The 15698-nt window shown below is 41.4% G+C and overlaps 1 protein-coding gene across 1 annotated transcript; it reads right to left on the bottom strand.

Annotated features, from left to right (window-relative positions):
- Positions 1–12548: 12548 nt before the first annotated feature.
- Positions 12549–15313, bottom strand: LOC145115246 (uncharacterized). Its single transcript, XM_079051500.1, has 3 exons — positions 15254–15313; positions 13671–13894; positions 12549–13536 (listed from the first exon to the last, which is right to left on the bottom strand). Exons 1-3 carry the CDS (start codon positions 15311–15313, stop codon positions 12549–12551), a joined length of 1272 nt encoding a protein of 423 aa, XP_078907626.1.
- Between the last annotated feature and the right edge of the window lie 385 nt (positions 15314–15698).

Below are 15698 nucleotides of genomic sequence, written 5' to 3'. Positions count from 1 at the left end.
GTGGTCGAGATGATTGACCAGTCTCATACATCTTAGCAACTTTTTCTTCTGCCACCCACTTATCAACGGTTTGTGCTATCCGTACAGGTTCATCTTGAACTCTATGACTTCCTGAAGATGACGCCTTCTGATTCTTCTTAATCTTTTGCCATATCGGTATGGATTTACGAGCTGTGCGTTTCATATTTGCTCCTCCTGGAACTTGACGGTAAAGAGTGTTCATTGGTGGTAAAGATGATGCCACCGATCCTGTCTCCTCCATTGGCTCGCTTTCTTCCATTGGTTCACTCTCTTCCCATTCGTTGGAAGGTAAAGGTGCTCCATCGTCAGAAGGTATTGGATGAAAGGTGGTTAGATTTATAGGGTAGTAAAGATCGCCTACCATCATGGGGAATGAAACTTCCTCTTCTTCATCCATATCCTTGATGATTATCCATTCTCGTAAATGTGCCATGTTGAATTCCTATACATTTTGGATCACCAAGTGTTTAGTCTATCAAATATTTCTCCCAAATTAAATAGTTCATATGATCTGATCATAATAAAATGTAGTTGCGCACCTACACCTAGTTGTGATAGGATCTACGCACATATAAACTTTAGTTGGGATATTTGATCCAAATCCTTGAGATCAAAAACATTCCGGGTATTAAGGTGTATTCTCATCGCGAGTCTGAGTCTTTATATATGACTCTATATTCTTATTTATTGTACTCACGCTTTAACTATTGTTTGTTACTTCAGGTCTATCTGATAAGGCACCGGCCAGTCAGGACAGTCGAAAGGGCAAGATCATTTTAGCATATAGCCGTTCTGGAATCCAACAACCCAAATCGACATGTCTATCCTGTCACCGCTCCCGTAAGTAGTCCTTCAGTAGAATAATTAATAATACTTTTTATTGTAGGCTAAGGGATATACCTAAACCTAATAGAGTAAGCCCTAAACTATAGACGTGCTTTCCTAAGAAAGTACTAGTTCATTATAGTTAATATCTCTGATACCAATTCTGTCACACCCCGGCCGTCGGCGGAATCACCGGGCGGTGTAACTTCATTCTTCGTATCACAGTTATATAACATACATTGAACAGTACTAAATAAAATACATACCTTTATTGATGATTGAAAGTTACATTATTGTTTTCCTAGTATTTATTACATAATATCCGACTATGGCATACTTCTTAAAGAACAAGAAGATAATAGTAAAACCTCTCCTGTTTGAATACATACAAGCTTTTCAAGTTCCTGAAAACACATGCATTTTAAAATACGTCAACATAAAGTTGCTGAGTTCACGGGTTTTGACTCCATATGAAAATAATACTTTTTCTAAGTTCAAAAGTTTAGTTTTTGAAAGTATCATTTTGACGCTCCAACATTTAGTATATATATTAGGTATAATAGTCTACATATAAAATAAGTGTTACACCTAAACGTTCCTTGAACCTAGGGTATAAGTAGGGGGAAACTTATACTTAACATTAATACTTGTATACGACAAAGTATAATGTTTCTAACAATTTGCTACCATAAGCCTCTAATCGCTGATATGACATAATACCTCTGATAAAACACCCTCATGATTTCCATGAGAAACAACACACTCATGATTTCCATGAGAAACAACACCGCACGCTTCATCGGCGCCGGAACAATAACAATTAAAAGGATAGTTCGTCACTCGCTTATGGTTGACTGTAGCTAACAGTCACAAGTGGGGTTGTCCACCCGTATACTAATTATACACGACTTCCTTGCTCACACGTGTGACATCCCCATTTTCACGGCCAGAAAAGACCGATTTTGTTTATGCTTGTTTGAAAATCAGAGTAACATTTTAAATAAAATATTGCGGAATTTGTCCCAAAACAAAATATGATAAAGATTTATCAAAAACATTTCCAAAGAAATGTATTTTATTAAAAGACTCGGGATGTCATGTTCGATACAGATCAAAAGCATAAACAGTACAACATAAGCCTTACTACATTATTTCGTATTTACAGGCCTATAATCCCTTATCTCTCATCCAAACATCTATGCTCATGTGCCACTACCTGTAATACAAGAAACTGAGTGGGTCAGGCTTGGAAGCCTGGTGAGCACATAGGGTTTTCAACCCACAATAAATAAGTTTATTAACTTTATCAAACCAAACAAACCCGATTACCCGTTCCCGTTATCCTCACTTTACGTCCCTAAAGCATCTAACACAAGGGACCTAGTCTAAGGACTTTCATCGGGGTGACAACACGTGCTTCGGGGGTTCCTCAGCAATTCATGTCAAATAAGACAACCATGTGGGGGATGGAGTACTGCTGGTAAACACACAGTTCAAATAAACAGCTACAGGTTGCGAGCCTGCTAGCGTTCTACTGGACTGTCTAGAATAGTCCGTGGATGTCATCTATACTCCGCTAGATCACTGGATCATCAATAACATCTATAACGAGGCCTCTCATTATTTTATTTTGTCACACAGCAACTATTACATCTACCAATGTTTTACCCAACACATTTTGTAGATATAAAATACATATACAGTTTAAATCATTTAAAACATGTATAAAATCGTTCATCCAGCATAGATAGCACGTATACAGATAATATGCACACACAGCATGTAATTTATATAAAATACTTCATATCTATGTGTAAGCTGAAAGTAACTATGCACTCACCTGATTAGGTGGTGACTCGGTACTCGAACAACACTTCGTTATCTCAAAACAATTTTTTTCCTTGAGCAAAATCTAGTATCAATACCACTAGAGTTTAGTTTTAACGTTAACCGCGACTAATTAATAGTCTAGCTATTATTACTATTATATAAACGTTAAATAACACTCAATATAACTCATAATAATAGCCCAAATAATTATTTTAAGGACCTAATAACATTACTATAATTATTTAAAAGTTATATTAAAAATTGCGTAGGCGTAGCTCACTTACAACGGGTTTTCTTAAAAACCGGGCTTTGCTCGGAGCAGCGTTTCCGAACCGAAAGACCCTTTTTCTCGGGACTCCGGGAGCCTCGGGGTTTCCTTTGGGTGCTAGGGGGTTTACCTAGGCTTAGGAGGGGTTAGGGGGGTAGTGAGAGAAAGTAGAAGTGAATTGGTGAGAAAAATGGTTGGCCCTCGTAGCCCTTTTATAGGCCGGAGGCTGCCGGCTACGCGCTGCGCTCCTTGGTTCTACGCGAGGCGTTCCTCGGACGCAGGGCGTTCCTTGGTTACGCTCAGCGTTCGTACGAAGACGTGTCCGAGGCCTGTAGGTGCGACGTGGTCCATCCGAGTCCAAGCGATTCCGAACGCGAGGCGTTCCCTGTACGCGCTGCGTAGCGAGGCCAGGTGTCTCCATCCGAAGCGAGGCCTGTGAACAGCAAGGGACGGTTGGGATCGCGCCACGTCATCAATCTAGCAACAACTTCGCAATTTTCCTTTCCGACTTCTAAAAATCATAACTTTTTAATACGAGCTCCGTTTTCGACGTTCTTTATATCCACGCGTAGGCGGGAACGTACTCTACAACTTTCGTTTAGACTCCGTCGGCTAATTTTGACTTTATTTTAAAAGTTATATTTTTAACAGGCCGAGACAGGATTGGTCCGTTAAAAATTCATAACTTCTTCATCTGACTTCCGTTTTCGTCTGTCTTTTTATCGTTACGCTACTACTAACGAGATGTTCGATTCTCGTTTAGGTTGTGTCGGCTAAAAACCGCTCGATCTACTATTCGAACTTCAGGCTGTACACTGCTAAGCCGAAACTTCGAAAAATCATAACTTCCTCATACGAAGTCAGATTTGGGCGTTCTTTTTATGGACGCTCTCGGTTTAACGTATTCTACGACTTTCGTTTAGATTGCTAAGGCTAAAACTCGCTCTATCGTAAATTCACTATTTACGCTTCCCGGTATCGTGCCGGTTCCATTGCGAAACTTCGACGGGTCATAACTTCTTCGTTATAACTCGGATTTCGGCGTTCTTTATATCCCCGGAATCCTTGTTTCGACCACTAAAACTTTATGTAAAGATATCGGGCTTATCTCACACTTTAATTTTTTTGACGCTTATTTTTATTCTTTATTAATTATACATTTATAAATAAATAATAAGCATATAAATTCACATAATACTCAAATATTTCATCTTTATTACATCAAAAAGAGTTACAATAGTTGACCTAGACTATTACATCATCTAAAATGCTTAGCCCTGAAACACGGGCATTACAATTCTCTTCCCCTTAGGATGATTCCGTCCCGGAATCATGCATCAGCAAACAGATGCGAATAGCGACTCATCATGTCACTCTCTGTTTCCCAAGTGAGATTCGGCCCATTCGAATGTTTCCAACGGACTAGCACTAAGTCGACCATCTTGCGTCGTAACTTCTTAGTCTTACGGTCAACAATTGCCTCGGGCTCTTCAATCAGCCTCTTGTTCTCATCCATTCTTAATTCTGAGATTGGAATTATGTCGGGAACTTCTCCCATGAATTTCCTCAGATAACACACATGGAAGGTGTTATGAATACCATCGAGTTCTTCGGGTAATTCCAGCTTGTAAGCTTAGTTCCCAATCTTCTGAAGAACTTTGAACGGTCCAATAAACCTTGGACTTAGCTTTCCTCGTTTCCCGAATCTTATAAGTCCCTTCCACGGTGAGACTTTAAGCAAAACCGAATCCCCAACTTCGAAGGTCATCGGTCGTCTTTTCTTGTCAGCGTAGCTCTTCTGACGATCTTGAGCTGCTAACATCCTTTCCCTGATCACCTTCAACTTCTCAGCAGTCTCATGGACTATCTCGGGGCCCATATACTGCTTTTCTCGGCCTCAAGCCAACAAGATAGCGTACGACACTTCTGTCCGTACAAAGCTTGATAAGGTGCCATCTTGATGCTCGAGTGGAAACTGTTGTTGTAGGAAAATTCTACTAGAGGTAAGTGCTCGTCCCAGTTCCCTTGGAACTCGAGGGTACATGCCCTCAGCATATCTTCCAGTGTCTTAATCGTTCTTTCGCTCTGACCGTCAGTCTGTGGATGGTAAGGTGTACTCAGACACAACTTCGTGCCCAATTCCTCTTATAGACTTCTCCAAAACCTTGACGTGAAACGACTATCACGATCTGATACAATTGTTAGAGGAACACCGTGAAGTCTCACAATTTCCTTCACGTAAGCATTTGCAAGCTTATCCATAGACCACCTTTCGTTGGCAGCTATGAAGTGTGCACTCTTTGTGAAACGATCCACGACCACCCAAATCATGTCGTGACTGTTATTCGTCCTGGGCAGTTTAGTCACAAAATCCATGGTGATGTCTTCCCATTTACCCATGGGTACAGGTAAAGGTTCTAAACTCTCGTATGGTTTCTGATGTTGTGCCTTAACTCTTGCACATGTTACACACTCGGCCACATACTTCGCAACATAGAACTTCGTCATCGGCCACCAGTAGTAGGGTTTTAGGTCCCTATACATTTTAGTGCTACCGGGATGAATCGAGTACATGGTCTTGTGAGCTTCTTCCATCAGAAGATCTCTTATTCCTCCCGTCTTAGGTACCCAAATCTGATCTTGGAATACCTTCAGTCCTTGACGCTTTGTACCGAATACCAACGTCTTTCCCAAACGTTCTTCCTTTCGGTCATTCTTTTCTGAAGCTTCTTCTTGAGCTTTCTTGATACTTTCCACAATTGTCGAGACAACTTCAATTCTCAATGCTCTTGGCTTTTTCCTTTCAAGATTGACTTTCTGACTGAGATCATCAGCAACAACATTTGCTTTACCGGGGTGGTAAAGTATCTCACAGTCATAGTCCTTGAGTAACTCTAGCCAGCTTCGTTGTCTCATGTTCAATTCTTTCTGATTAAAGAGATACTGGAGACTCTTATGATCAGTGAAAAGTTTGCACTTCGTGCCATAGAGGTAATGCCTCCATATCTTTAAGGCAAATACTACTGCTGCCAACTCCAGATCATGAGTGGGTAGTTCTTTTCGTGCTCTTTCAATTGTCGAGAGGCATATGCTATCACCTTTTATCTTTGGGTCAGAACACAACCCAACCCGACTCCCGACGCATCGCTATACACCGCAAAATCTTTAGCTCCATCGGGTAGAGAAAGAATCGGTGCTTCGCATAACTTCTTCTTTAGCTTCTCGAATGCCTCTTCGTGTTTCTCATTCCACGTATATGTAGCTCCTTTGTGGGTTAATGCTGTCAATAGAGCAGCTATTGAAGAAAAGCCTTGGATAAATCGTCGGTAATATCCGGCTAATCCTAGAAAGCTTCGAATCTCCGTGGGACTCTTCGGACGTTCCCACTTTATCACAACTTCGATTTTTGCTGGGTCAACCATTATTCCCTCCTGGTTAACCACATGACCCAAGAACTGGACTTCTCGGATCCAAAAATCACACTTGGAGAACTTTGCATACAGCTTCTCCTTCTTCAAGACTTCCAACACTTCTCGTAGATGCTTGCCATGCTCCTCCTGGCTTTTCGAGTATATCAGAATGTCGTCGATGAACACTATCACGGATTTATCGAGGAATGGATTACAAACCCTATTCATTAAATCCATGAATGCTGCTGGAGCATTGGTTAGTCCAAACGACATAACCAAGAACTCATAGTGTCCATATCTCGTTCTGAACGTAGTCTTCTCGATATCCTACTTTCTCACTTTTAGCTGATGATATCCTGACCTAAGATCGATCTTTGAGAAATAGCTCGAACCTTGTAGCTGATCGAATAGGTCATCAATCCTTGGCAAAGGGTACTTATTCTTTATCGTTGCCTTGTTCAGCTCTCTGTAGTCTATGCACATTCGCATGCTTCCGTCTTTCTTCTTTACGAATAACACCGGAGCTCCCCAGGGTGATGAACTAGGTCGAATGAAACCGTTGTCCAACAACTCCTGAAGTTGCGTCATAAGCTCCTTCATCTCCGTCGGTGCTAATCGGTATGGTGCCTTTACTATCGGTGTCGTTCCTGGTAACAAGTCTATACGAAACTCCACTTGTCTATCAGGTGGTAATCCAGGAAGATCTTCGGGAAAGACTTCTGGATAATCACATACGACCGGTATATTCTGCACCTCCTTCTTTTCCTTATTAGCATCAATCAAAAATGCCAAATATGATGCACATCCTTTGGATAAACATTTTATGGCTTTCATCAGGGAGATGATTCCAGAATTCACTCTGCGTTTGTCCCCATACACCATAAATGACTCTTTTCCGGGTGGGTTTACCCTTATTATCTTCTTTCGGCATAGTATCTCGGCATCATTGGCACTGAGCCAATCCATTCCCAGAATGATGTCGAAACCGTTCAACTCTATGGGCAACAACTCTTCATGGAATTCGTTACAGTTTAGGTCGATGACGATGTTCCTAATACGGTTACTAACAGGTACGAACTTGCCACTGGCAACTTCTACAATCAGGGCATTATCATGTTTTTCTATAGGCAATGCTAATTTCCCACCAAATTTATGCGATAAAAAGGAGTAGTTGGCTCCGGAATCAAACAGTATATTGGTAGGCAAACCATTTACAAGAAAGGTACCTGAAGCGACGTCTGATGCCTCCTTCGCAGCCTCGAGCGTCATCTGGAAGGGTCTCGCCTTCGGCTTTGGTGGAATGTTGGGTCTTGCCGCATCTTTCTTCTTTGGGCAATCCTTAGCAATGTGCCCTTCTTCACGACACTCGTAGAACACCCTTTTGTTGATGGTGCACTCATTTGCATAGTGCCCCATTTTCCCACACTTGTAGCAGGTCACTTCCTCGCTACATTTTCCCGAGTGCTTCTTCTTGCACTTCTCGCACCATTTTGCTTCGTTCCCTCCTCCTCCAAACTTCTTCGAACTGAACTTACTCTTCTTATTGTTGGGTTTAGCAGGCCTTTCAAATTTTCTCTTCTCGCCAACCTCAACCTTGCTGGCAGCCCTTCCTTTAATCATATCCTCCATAGATTTGGCAGCCCGGATAGCTGCCTCCAGAGTATGTGTCTGACGCACTGGCACCGCGTACTCCCATGGGAGTCCCTTAGCGTACTTGTCGATCTTTGTCAGCTCATCCAGGACAAGACGCAAGGCAAACTCCATCTTCTCCGTGAAGTTGTTTGTGTATTCATCGATTGACATGCTTCCCTTCTTCAGGGTCAGAAACTGGTTCTCTAGCTCGAGCAAGTTTTGGGCTGAGCAGTACTTGCGCTTGAATTGTACTAAAAACTCCGCCCATGTCAGCTGCAGGGGCTCATTGGGGCTCACGGTCTTCCCCAGGGTATTCCACCAACGCACAGCGCCTCCTCGGAACTGACGCACTGCAAACGTGGTCTGTAGTTTGCCTCTGCAACCACACGTCATAAAAGCTAACTCCATTTCTGAGATTCCAATCCATGACTCCGATCGGATCTTCCTTTCCAGTGAAAGTCGATGGCTTGCAAGGCAGAAAATCTTTGTACTTGCATCCGTTTCTCTCGACTCCATCATCTTGGCCGTTTCTTCTATTTACTGGCAGATCAGCTTGGCCCACTGACCTACTGTAGTTTCCTTCCTCCGATTGTTCAGGAATCGGCTCTTGTTGCACATTGGGCATAGTGGCTTCGTCCCTAATCTCTTGCATCATTTGCCTTATTTCTTCCCTTTGTTCAGCTAACATAGCCCACATCATGGCTTGTACTCCAGCCATGGTGATTGGCTCAGGTGCAACTTCTACTACGACTGGTATTTGTTGTATCACTGGGGGTTGATCTCGGTTCCCATTTACATTCACATTTCCGCTACGGGTCCTTGCCATCTTGATCTATACACCAAATACAGTGAATTTAGATCTTTATTTAGGATAGTCGTTTAAACCGTCCTTATCACTCCGAAACGTTTACATGTTAGTTCTAATATCGTAGTCATACGTTTAGAATCCTAAACACATAAGGTTTCCAGATCCGGTCGGCAATAGACCATAGATCCGAACAAATAACAGCATATCAGGCACAAAGCATTTAGCACATAAAAGCATTTTAGGCACAATTCCTAAAATAAGCTAGTGCTCACACCTCACAATCATCGCTTAGCATTCTAAGTTTAAGTCTAGAAATCCTAAAAATTCCTAGTTCGCTTAAACTAATGCTCTGATACCAACTGTTACATCCCCATTTTCATGGCCAGAAAAGACCGATTTTGTTTATGCTTGTTTGAAAATCAGAGTAACATTTTAAATAAAATATTGCGGAATTTGTCCCAAAACAAAATATGATAAAGATTTATCAAAAGCATTTCCAAAGAAATGTATTTCATTAAAAGACTCGGGATGTCATGTTCGATACAGATCAAAAGCATAAACAGTACAACATAAGCCTTACTACATTATTTCGTATTTACAGGCCTATAATCCCTTATCTCTCATCCAAACATCTATGCTCATGCGCCACTACCTGTAATACAAGAAACTGAGTGGGTCAGGCTTGGAAGCCTGGTGAGCACATAGGGTTTTCAACCCACAATAAATAAGTTTATTAACTTTATCAAACCAAACAAACCCGATTACCCGTTCCCGTTATCCTCACTTTACGTCCCTAAAGCATCTAACACAAGGGACCTAGTCTAAGGACTTTCATCGGGGTGACAACACGTGCTTCGGGGGTTCCTCAACAATTCATGTCAAATAAGACAACCATGTGGGGGATGGAGTACTGCTGGTAAACACACAGTTCAAATAAACAGCTACAGGTTGCGAGCCTGCTAGCGTTCTACTGGACTGTCTAGAATAGTCCGTGGATGTCATCTATACTCCGCTAGATCACTGGATCATCAATAACATCTATAACGAGGCCTCTCATTATTTTATTTTGTCACACAGCAACTATTACATCTACCAATGTTTTACCCAACACATTTTGTAGATATAAAATACATATACAGTTTAAATCATTTAAAACATGTATAAAATCGTTCATCCAGCATAGATAGCACGTATACAGATAATATGCACACACAGCATGTAATTTATATAAAATACTTCATATCTATGTGTAAGCTGAAAGTAACTATGCACTCACCTGATTAGGTGGTGACTCGGTACTCGAACAACACTTCGTTATCTCACAACACTTTTTTTCCTTGAGCAAAATCTAGTATCAATACCATTAGAGTTTAGTTTTAACGTTAACCGCGACTAATTAATAGTCTAGCTATTATTACTATTATATAAGCGTTAAATAACACTCAATATAACTCATAATAATAGCCCAAATAATTATTTTAAGGACCTAATAACATTACTATAATTATTTAAAAGTTATATTAAAAATTGCGTAGGCGTAGCTCACTTACAACGGGTTTTCTTAAAAAACCGGGCTTTGCTCGGAGCAGCGTTTCCGAACCGAAAAACCCTTTTTCTCGGGACTCCGGGAGCCTCGGGGCTTCCTTTGGGTGCTAGGGGGTTTACCTAGGCTTAGGAGGGGTTAGGGGGGTAGTGAGAGAAAGTAGAGAGAGAAAGTAGAAGTGAATTGGTGAGAAAAATGGTTGGCCCTCGTAGCCCTTTTATAGGCCGGAGGCTGCTGGCTACGCGCTGCGCTCCTTGGTTCTACGCGAGGCGTTCCTCGGACGCAGGGCGTTCCTTGGTTACGCTCAGCGTTCGTACGAAGACGTGTCCGAGGCCTGTAGGTGCGACGTGGTCCATCCGAGTCCAAGCGATTCCGAACGCGAGGCGTTCCCTGTACGCGCTGCGTAGCGAGGCCAGGTGTCTCTATCCGAAGCGAGGCCTGTGAACAGCAAGGGACGGTTGGGATCGCGCCACGTCATCAATCTAGCAACAGCTTCGCAATTTTCCTTTCCGACTTCTAAAAATCATAACTTTTGCATACGAGCTCCGTTTTCGACGTTCTTTATATCCACGCGTAGGCGGGAACGTACTCTACAACTTTCGTTTAGACTCCGTCGGCTAATTTTGACTTTATTTTAAAAAGTTATATTTTTAACAAGCCGAGACAGGATTGGTCCGTTAAAAATTCATAACTTCTTCATCTGACTTCCGTTTTCGTCTGTCTTTTTATCGTTACGCTACTATTAACGAGATCTTCGATTCTCGTTTAGGTTGTGTCGGCTAAAAACCGCTCGATCTACTATTCGAATTTCAGGCTGTACACTGCTAAGCCGAAACTTCGAAAAATCATAACTTCCTCATACGAAGTCAGATTTGGGCATTCTTTTTATGAACGCTCTCGGTTTAACGTATTCTACGACTTTCGTTTAGATTGCTAAGGCTAAAACTCGCTCTATCGTAAATTCACTATTTACGCTTCCCGGTATCGTGCCGGTTCCATTGCGAAACTTCGACGGGTCATAACTTCTTCGTTATAACTCGGATTTCGGCGTTCTTTATATCCCCGGAATCCTTGTTTCGACCACTAAAACTTTATGTAAAGATATCGGGCTTATCTCACACTTTAATTTTTTTGACGCTTATTTTTATTCTTTATTAATTATACATTTATAAATAAATAATAAGCATATAAATTCACATAATACTCAAATATTTCATCTTTATTACATCAAAAAGAGTTACAATAGTTGACCTAGACTATTACATCATCTAAAATGCTTAGCCCTGAAACACGGGCATTACAATTCTCTCCCCCTTAGGGTGATTCCGTCCCGAAATCATGCATCAGCAAACAGATGCGGATAGCGACTCATCATGTCACTCTCTGTTTCCCAAGTGAGATTCAGCCCATTCGAATGTTTCCAACGGACTAGCACTAAGTCGACCATCTTGCGTCGTAACTTCTTAGTCTTACGGTCAACAATTGCCTCGGGCTCTTCAATCAGCCTCTTGTTCTCATCCATTCTTAATTCTGAGATTGGAATTATGTCGGGAACTTCTCCCATGAATTTCCTCAGATAACACACATGGAAGGTGTTATGAATACCATCGAGTTCTTCGGGCAATTCCAGCTTGTAAGCTTGGTTCCCAATCTTCTGAAGAACTTTGAACGGTCCAATAAACCTTGGACTTAGCTTTCCTCGTTTCCCGAATCTTATAAGTCCCTTCCACGGTGAGACTTTAAGCAAAACCGAATCCCCAACTTCGAAGGTCATCGGTCGTCTTTTCTTGTCAGCGTAGCTCTTCTGACGATCTTGAGCTGCTAACATCCTTTCCCTGATCACCTTCAACTTCTCAGCAGTCTCATGGACTATCTCGGGGCCCATATACTGCTTTTCTCCGGCCTCAAGCCAACAAGATAGCGTACGACAATTCTGTCCGTACAAAGCTTGATAAGGTGCCATATTGATGCTCGATTGGAAACTGTTGTTGTAGGAAATACGTCATCAATTATTCCTTAGAGAACAAACTCAAATGATTTCAGATAACAGTAAGTTGCATCAGCATCTCCGCATTGAGAATAAGTTGCAAATACGTCATCAATTATTCCTTGGAGAACAACACGAGTACAAGCAAACATGTCAATCAAACTGCAAACGGAACGAAAATGAGAACCCCAACGTGTATCACCAGCTCTTCTTAATGTTCCAACTTAATTCAATCCTTTACCTGATTCAATTTCACCTAGTTCCAATAATTGTTCAATCTCAGTTGCCTTTGCCTTTTGTAAGTCATCATGACGCTTACTGGAAGCACAAACTACGTTAATTGTAAAAATTAAGTTTGTGAAAAATTGGTGTACCGGAATAATTTCCCTTGAAGCAGCCACCAAGGCTAGTTGCAATCTGTGAGCAAAGCAGTGAACATAATATGCATAAGGGCAATCCTTAAGAACAAGTCCTTGTAATCCATTCCATTCCCCTCTCATATTACTAGCACCATCATAACCTTGGCCACGGATTTTGCTAACATCAAATTGATAGTGTAAAAGTTGTCTCCACATATTTGTTTTCAAGGTTAATGATAAGGTATCCCTAACGTGAACCAAATCCGAGAACCTTTCCCGTATGATTCCTTCTGCATCAAAAAATCTCAAAACTATCGCCATTTGCTCTTTTTTAGACTCATCCCGTGACTCATCAACCATGACACAAAAGTATGAGTCTCCCACTTCGCTACGAATATGCTTTCGAACTTTATTTGCAATAATACTAAGAATTTCTTTTTGAATTTCCCCAGACGTATACTTTGAATTATAAGGAGCTTTCTCTAATATAACGTTTGCAACTTCATCATTATAAGATGCTAGAAGTTTTAGTAGTTGGAGAAAATTACCATGATTTTTGGAATTAGGAGTTTCATCATGTCCTCGTAAAGCACAATCTTGGAAGGTCAACCAACGAACCGTATCAATTGAAACTTTTAATCGTAAACGGTTTTTCAATATTTGCGCTTCATTTTGCTTCACTATGATATTTTCAATGTGTGTTGCTTGGTTCATCAAGTTTTCAGCAAATGCAACAGCATTTCTATGTTGTGAGCAACCAATGTGTTTCAAGAATGCACAATTTTTCCCGTCATTAACTTTTTTCCAATTATCAAATCCTTTAACAGTAAATGCATCGTAACCATGACACACACTTGGTTTATCATTAAATATATAACAAATAAAACAATAAGAAGCGTATGTTGTTTACTCTCTTCACTTTGGAAAGGTCCTAAATTCATATAAGCTCATCTCACTTGTTCCCTTAAATTGACCGGAAAATCCCACATTTGCTTGCGTTTAGTGGGATCTCTTTCTAGATTCTTCAAATCAACTTCATTAGGATTTTCCTTTTCTTGTGGTTGTGGCTCATTCTCTTGTAGATTTTCCTTTCCTTGCGGTTGTGGCTCATTCTCTTGTTGATTTTCCTTTTCTTGCGGTTGTGGCTCACTTGTTGAAGCTTTGTGATGTTTACTCTCTTCACTTTCATCATTAGTTTCTTTATCATCTACCTTTCTTTTGAAAAAATAATCTAAGGTTTTCATCTTTCCCATGATTATATCTAGAGAAATCAAAATGAAGGAACAATTGATTCAATCCAAAATTCAAAATCAAAATTAGAACAATAACCAATAACTCATTTAACAATAACCAAATCAATCTTTGTTTTCACTTTTCAGTTTTGTTTGAAGCTGACAAGCTGTTAAGCATAACCAAATCAATAAACAAATCTAAAAATAAAAAATCAAACTGAAAACAGCAGCAGCAGTGCAACATGCCAACACCAACAATAACCAAATCTATAAGTTCATAACTTATAAATCAAATTGGCAAATCGCAAATGACAGCCAAGTTAAAAAAGAAACTCAGTAAAACAGTAACGCAGAAATAGGCAACAGATTGACAGAAAACAGCAGCAACAATGCAACACGCCAACACCAACAAGGCAACAATCAACAATCTTACAATCAGAAAAGAAAGAACAGCTGAACAAGATTCGGGTCTCGGGATGACGCCATGACGGGATTAGTGGACTACGTACCTGATTTCTGTGAATGGCGACTTGGGCACTTGGCGATGGCGATTGGCGAGAGTGAGACCAGGCGACTTGGCGAGACAGCGACACAAGGCACAAGCGACTAGCGAGACAGCAACACAGCGAACAGCAGGCGAGATAGGCAGCGAATTGGGCAAATGGGGATGAACCGATTTTGATTTCTTGATACCGCTTGGAGAATTTGGACTATTGGACTAGTCTGATTAGGAATCGGGAGGGGCCAAAGCCCAAGTTTGAAAATAGCAGGCCTATAACTAATTTTTTTTGAACTACAATTCCTACTTCTAGCCCAAAAATCAGGGGGGGGCCACTGCCCCTCCTGGCCCCAATAATACTACGCCCCTATATATACCCTCCCGGGTCTGTAGTCTATCCGGTCCGCCCTGGGTATCTTGGCCTACAACACAAAGCAGGAGCTGCCTCAACCCAATCCCCCAAACTAACAAACATGTGCACATAATATCATATGCTAGCATGCAAGTACACATAGTCATATAGATCTAACGGATCACTAACATGGCAACCATCCTATAACCAGGATACCGATCTAACCGATCAATAACATAGCAACCATCCTATAACCAGGATAGTGATCTAACAGATCTCTAACATAGCAACCATCATATAACCAGGATACCGACCTACCAGGTCACTAAGCATATCACCATCCTAACTACCAGGATGTAAACCAATAAACATATCATGCAATAAACCCAGATACAAATCTGATAAGGGCCGATATTGGTGCCTTAGACCCTATTGATATAGTGAGGAGAACTCACCTCACAAGTAGCTCGAAGTGATAAAGTCAAACTCCACCAAATGCAGCTCCAAGTCCAACACCAACATCCACCGATGATCCTCTTCCATACATTCCCAAATTACAAAAATATCCACCATAAGTCAAACTGGTCAACCCTTGGTTAAAGTCAAAGTCAGTAGCCCATGTTGACCCAACTCGTCAAGTTCCTTAATAACTCAGAAAGTCATAAAACCCTCACTGACTCGCCGAGTTTCCAACCAACTCGTCGAGTTCATGCGTGTCCAGAAGTCGGGGAAAACCCTTACTGACTCGTCGAGTCCCCTTACCGACTAGCCGGGTCCATCCAGAACCCAACCACGGTTAGGGATGCAAACGGATCAGGGATTCCCTGCTACCCGCGGGTACCCGACCCGAACGGATCTGGGATTCCCCGCCCTAGCGGGTAACGGATCGGGGATGGGGTTGAACTATCTTACCCGTAACGGGGACGGGGCGG

The sequence above is a fragment of the Lactuca virosa genome, chromosome 1 (assembly GCF_052849685.1).
Source record: "Lactuca virosa cultivar CGN04683 chromosome 1, Lactuca_virosa_CGN04683_v6, whole genome shotgun sequence".
In the NCBI taxonomy this organism is placed as follows: Eukaryota; Viridiplantae; Streptophyta; class Magnoliopsida; order Asterales; family Asteraceae; genus Lactuca; species Lactuca virosa.
The sequence above is the reverse complement of the archived record's forward strand: the minus strand, read 5'-3'. Positions and strand labels throughout refer to the sequence as shown.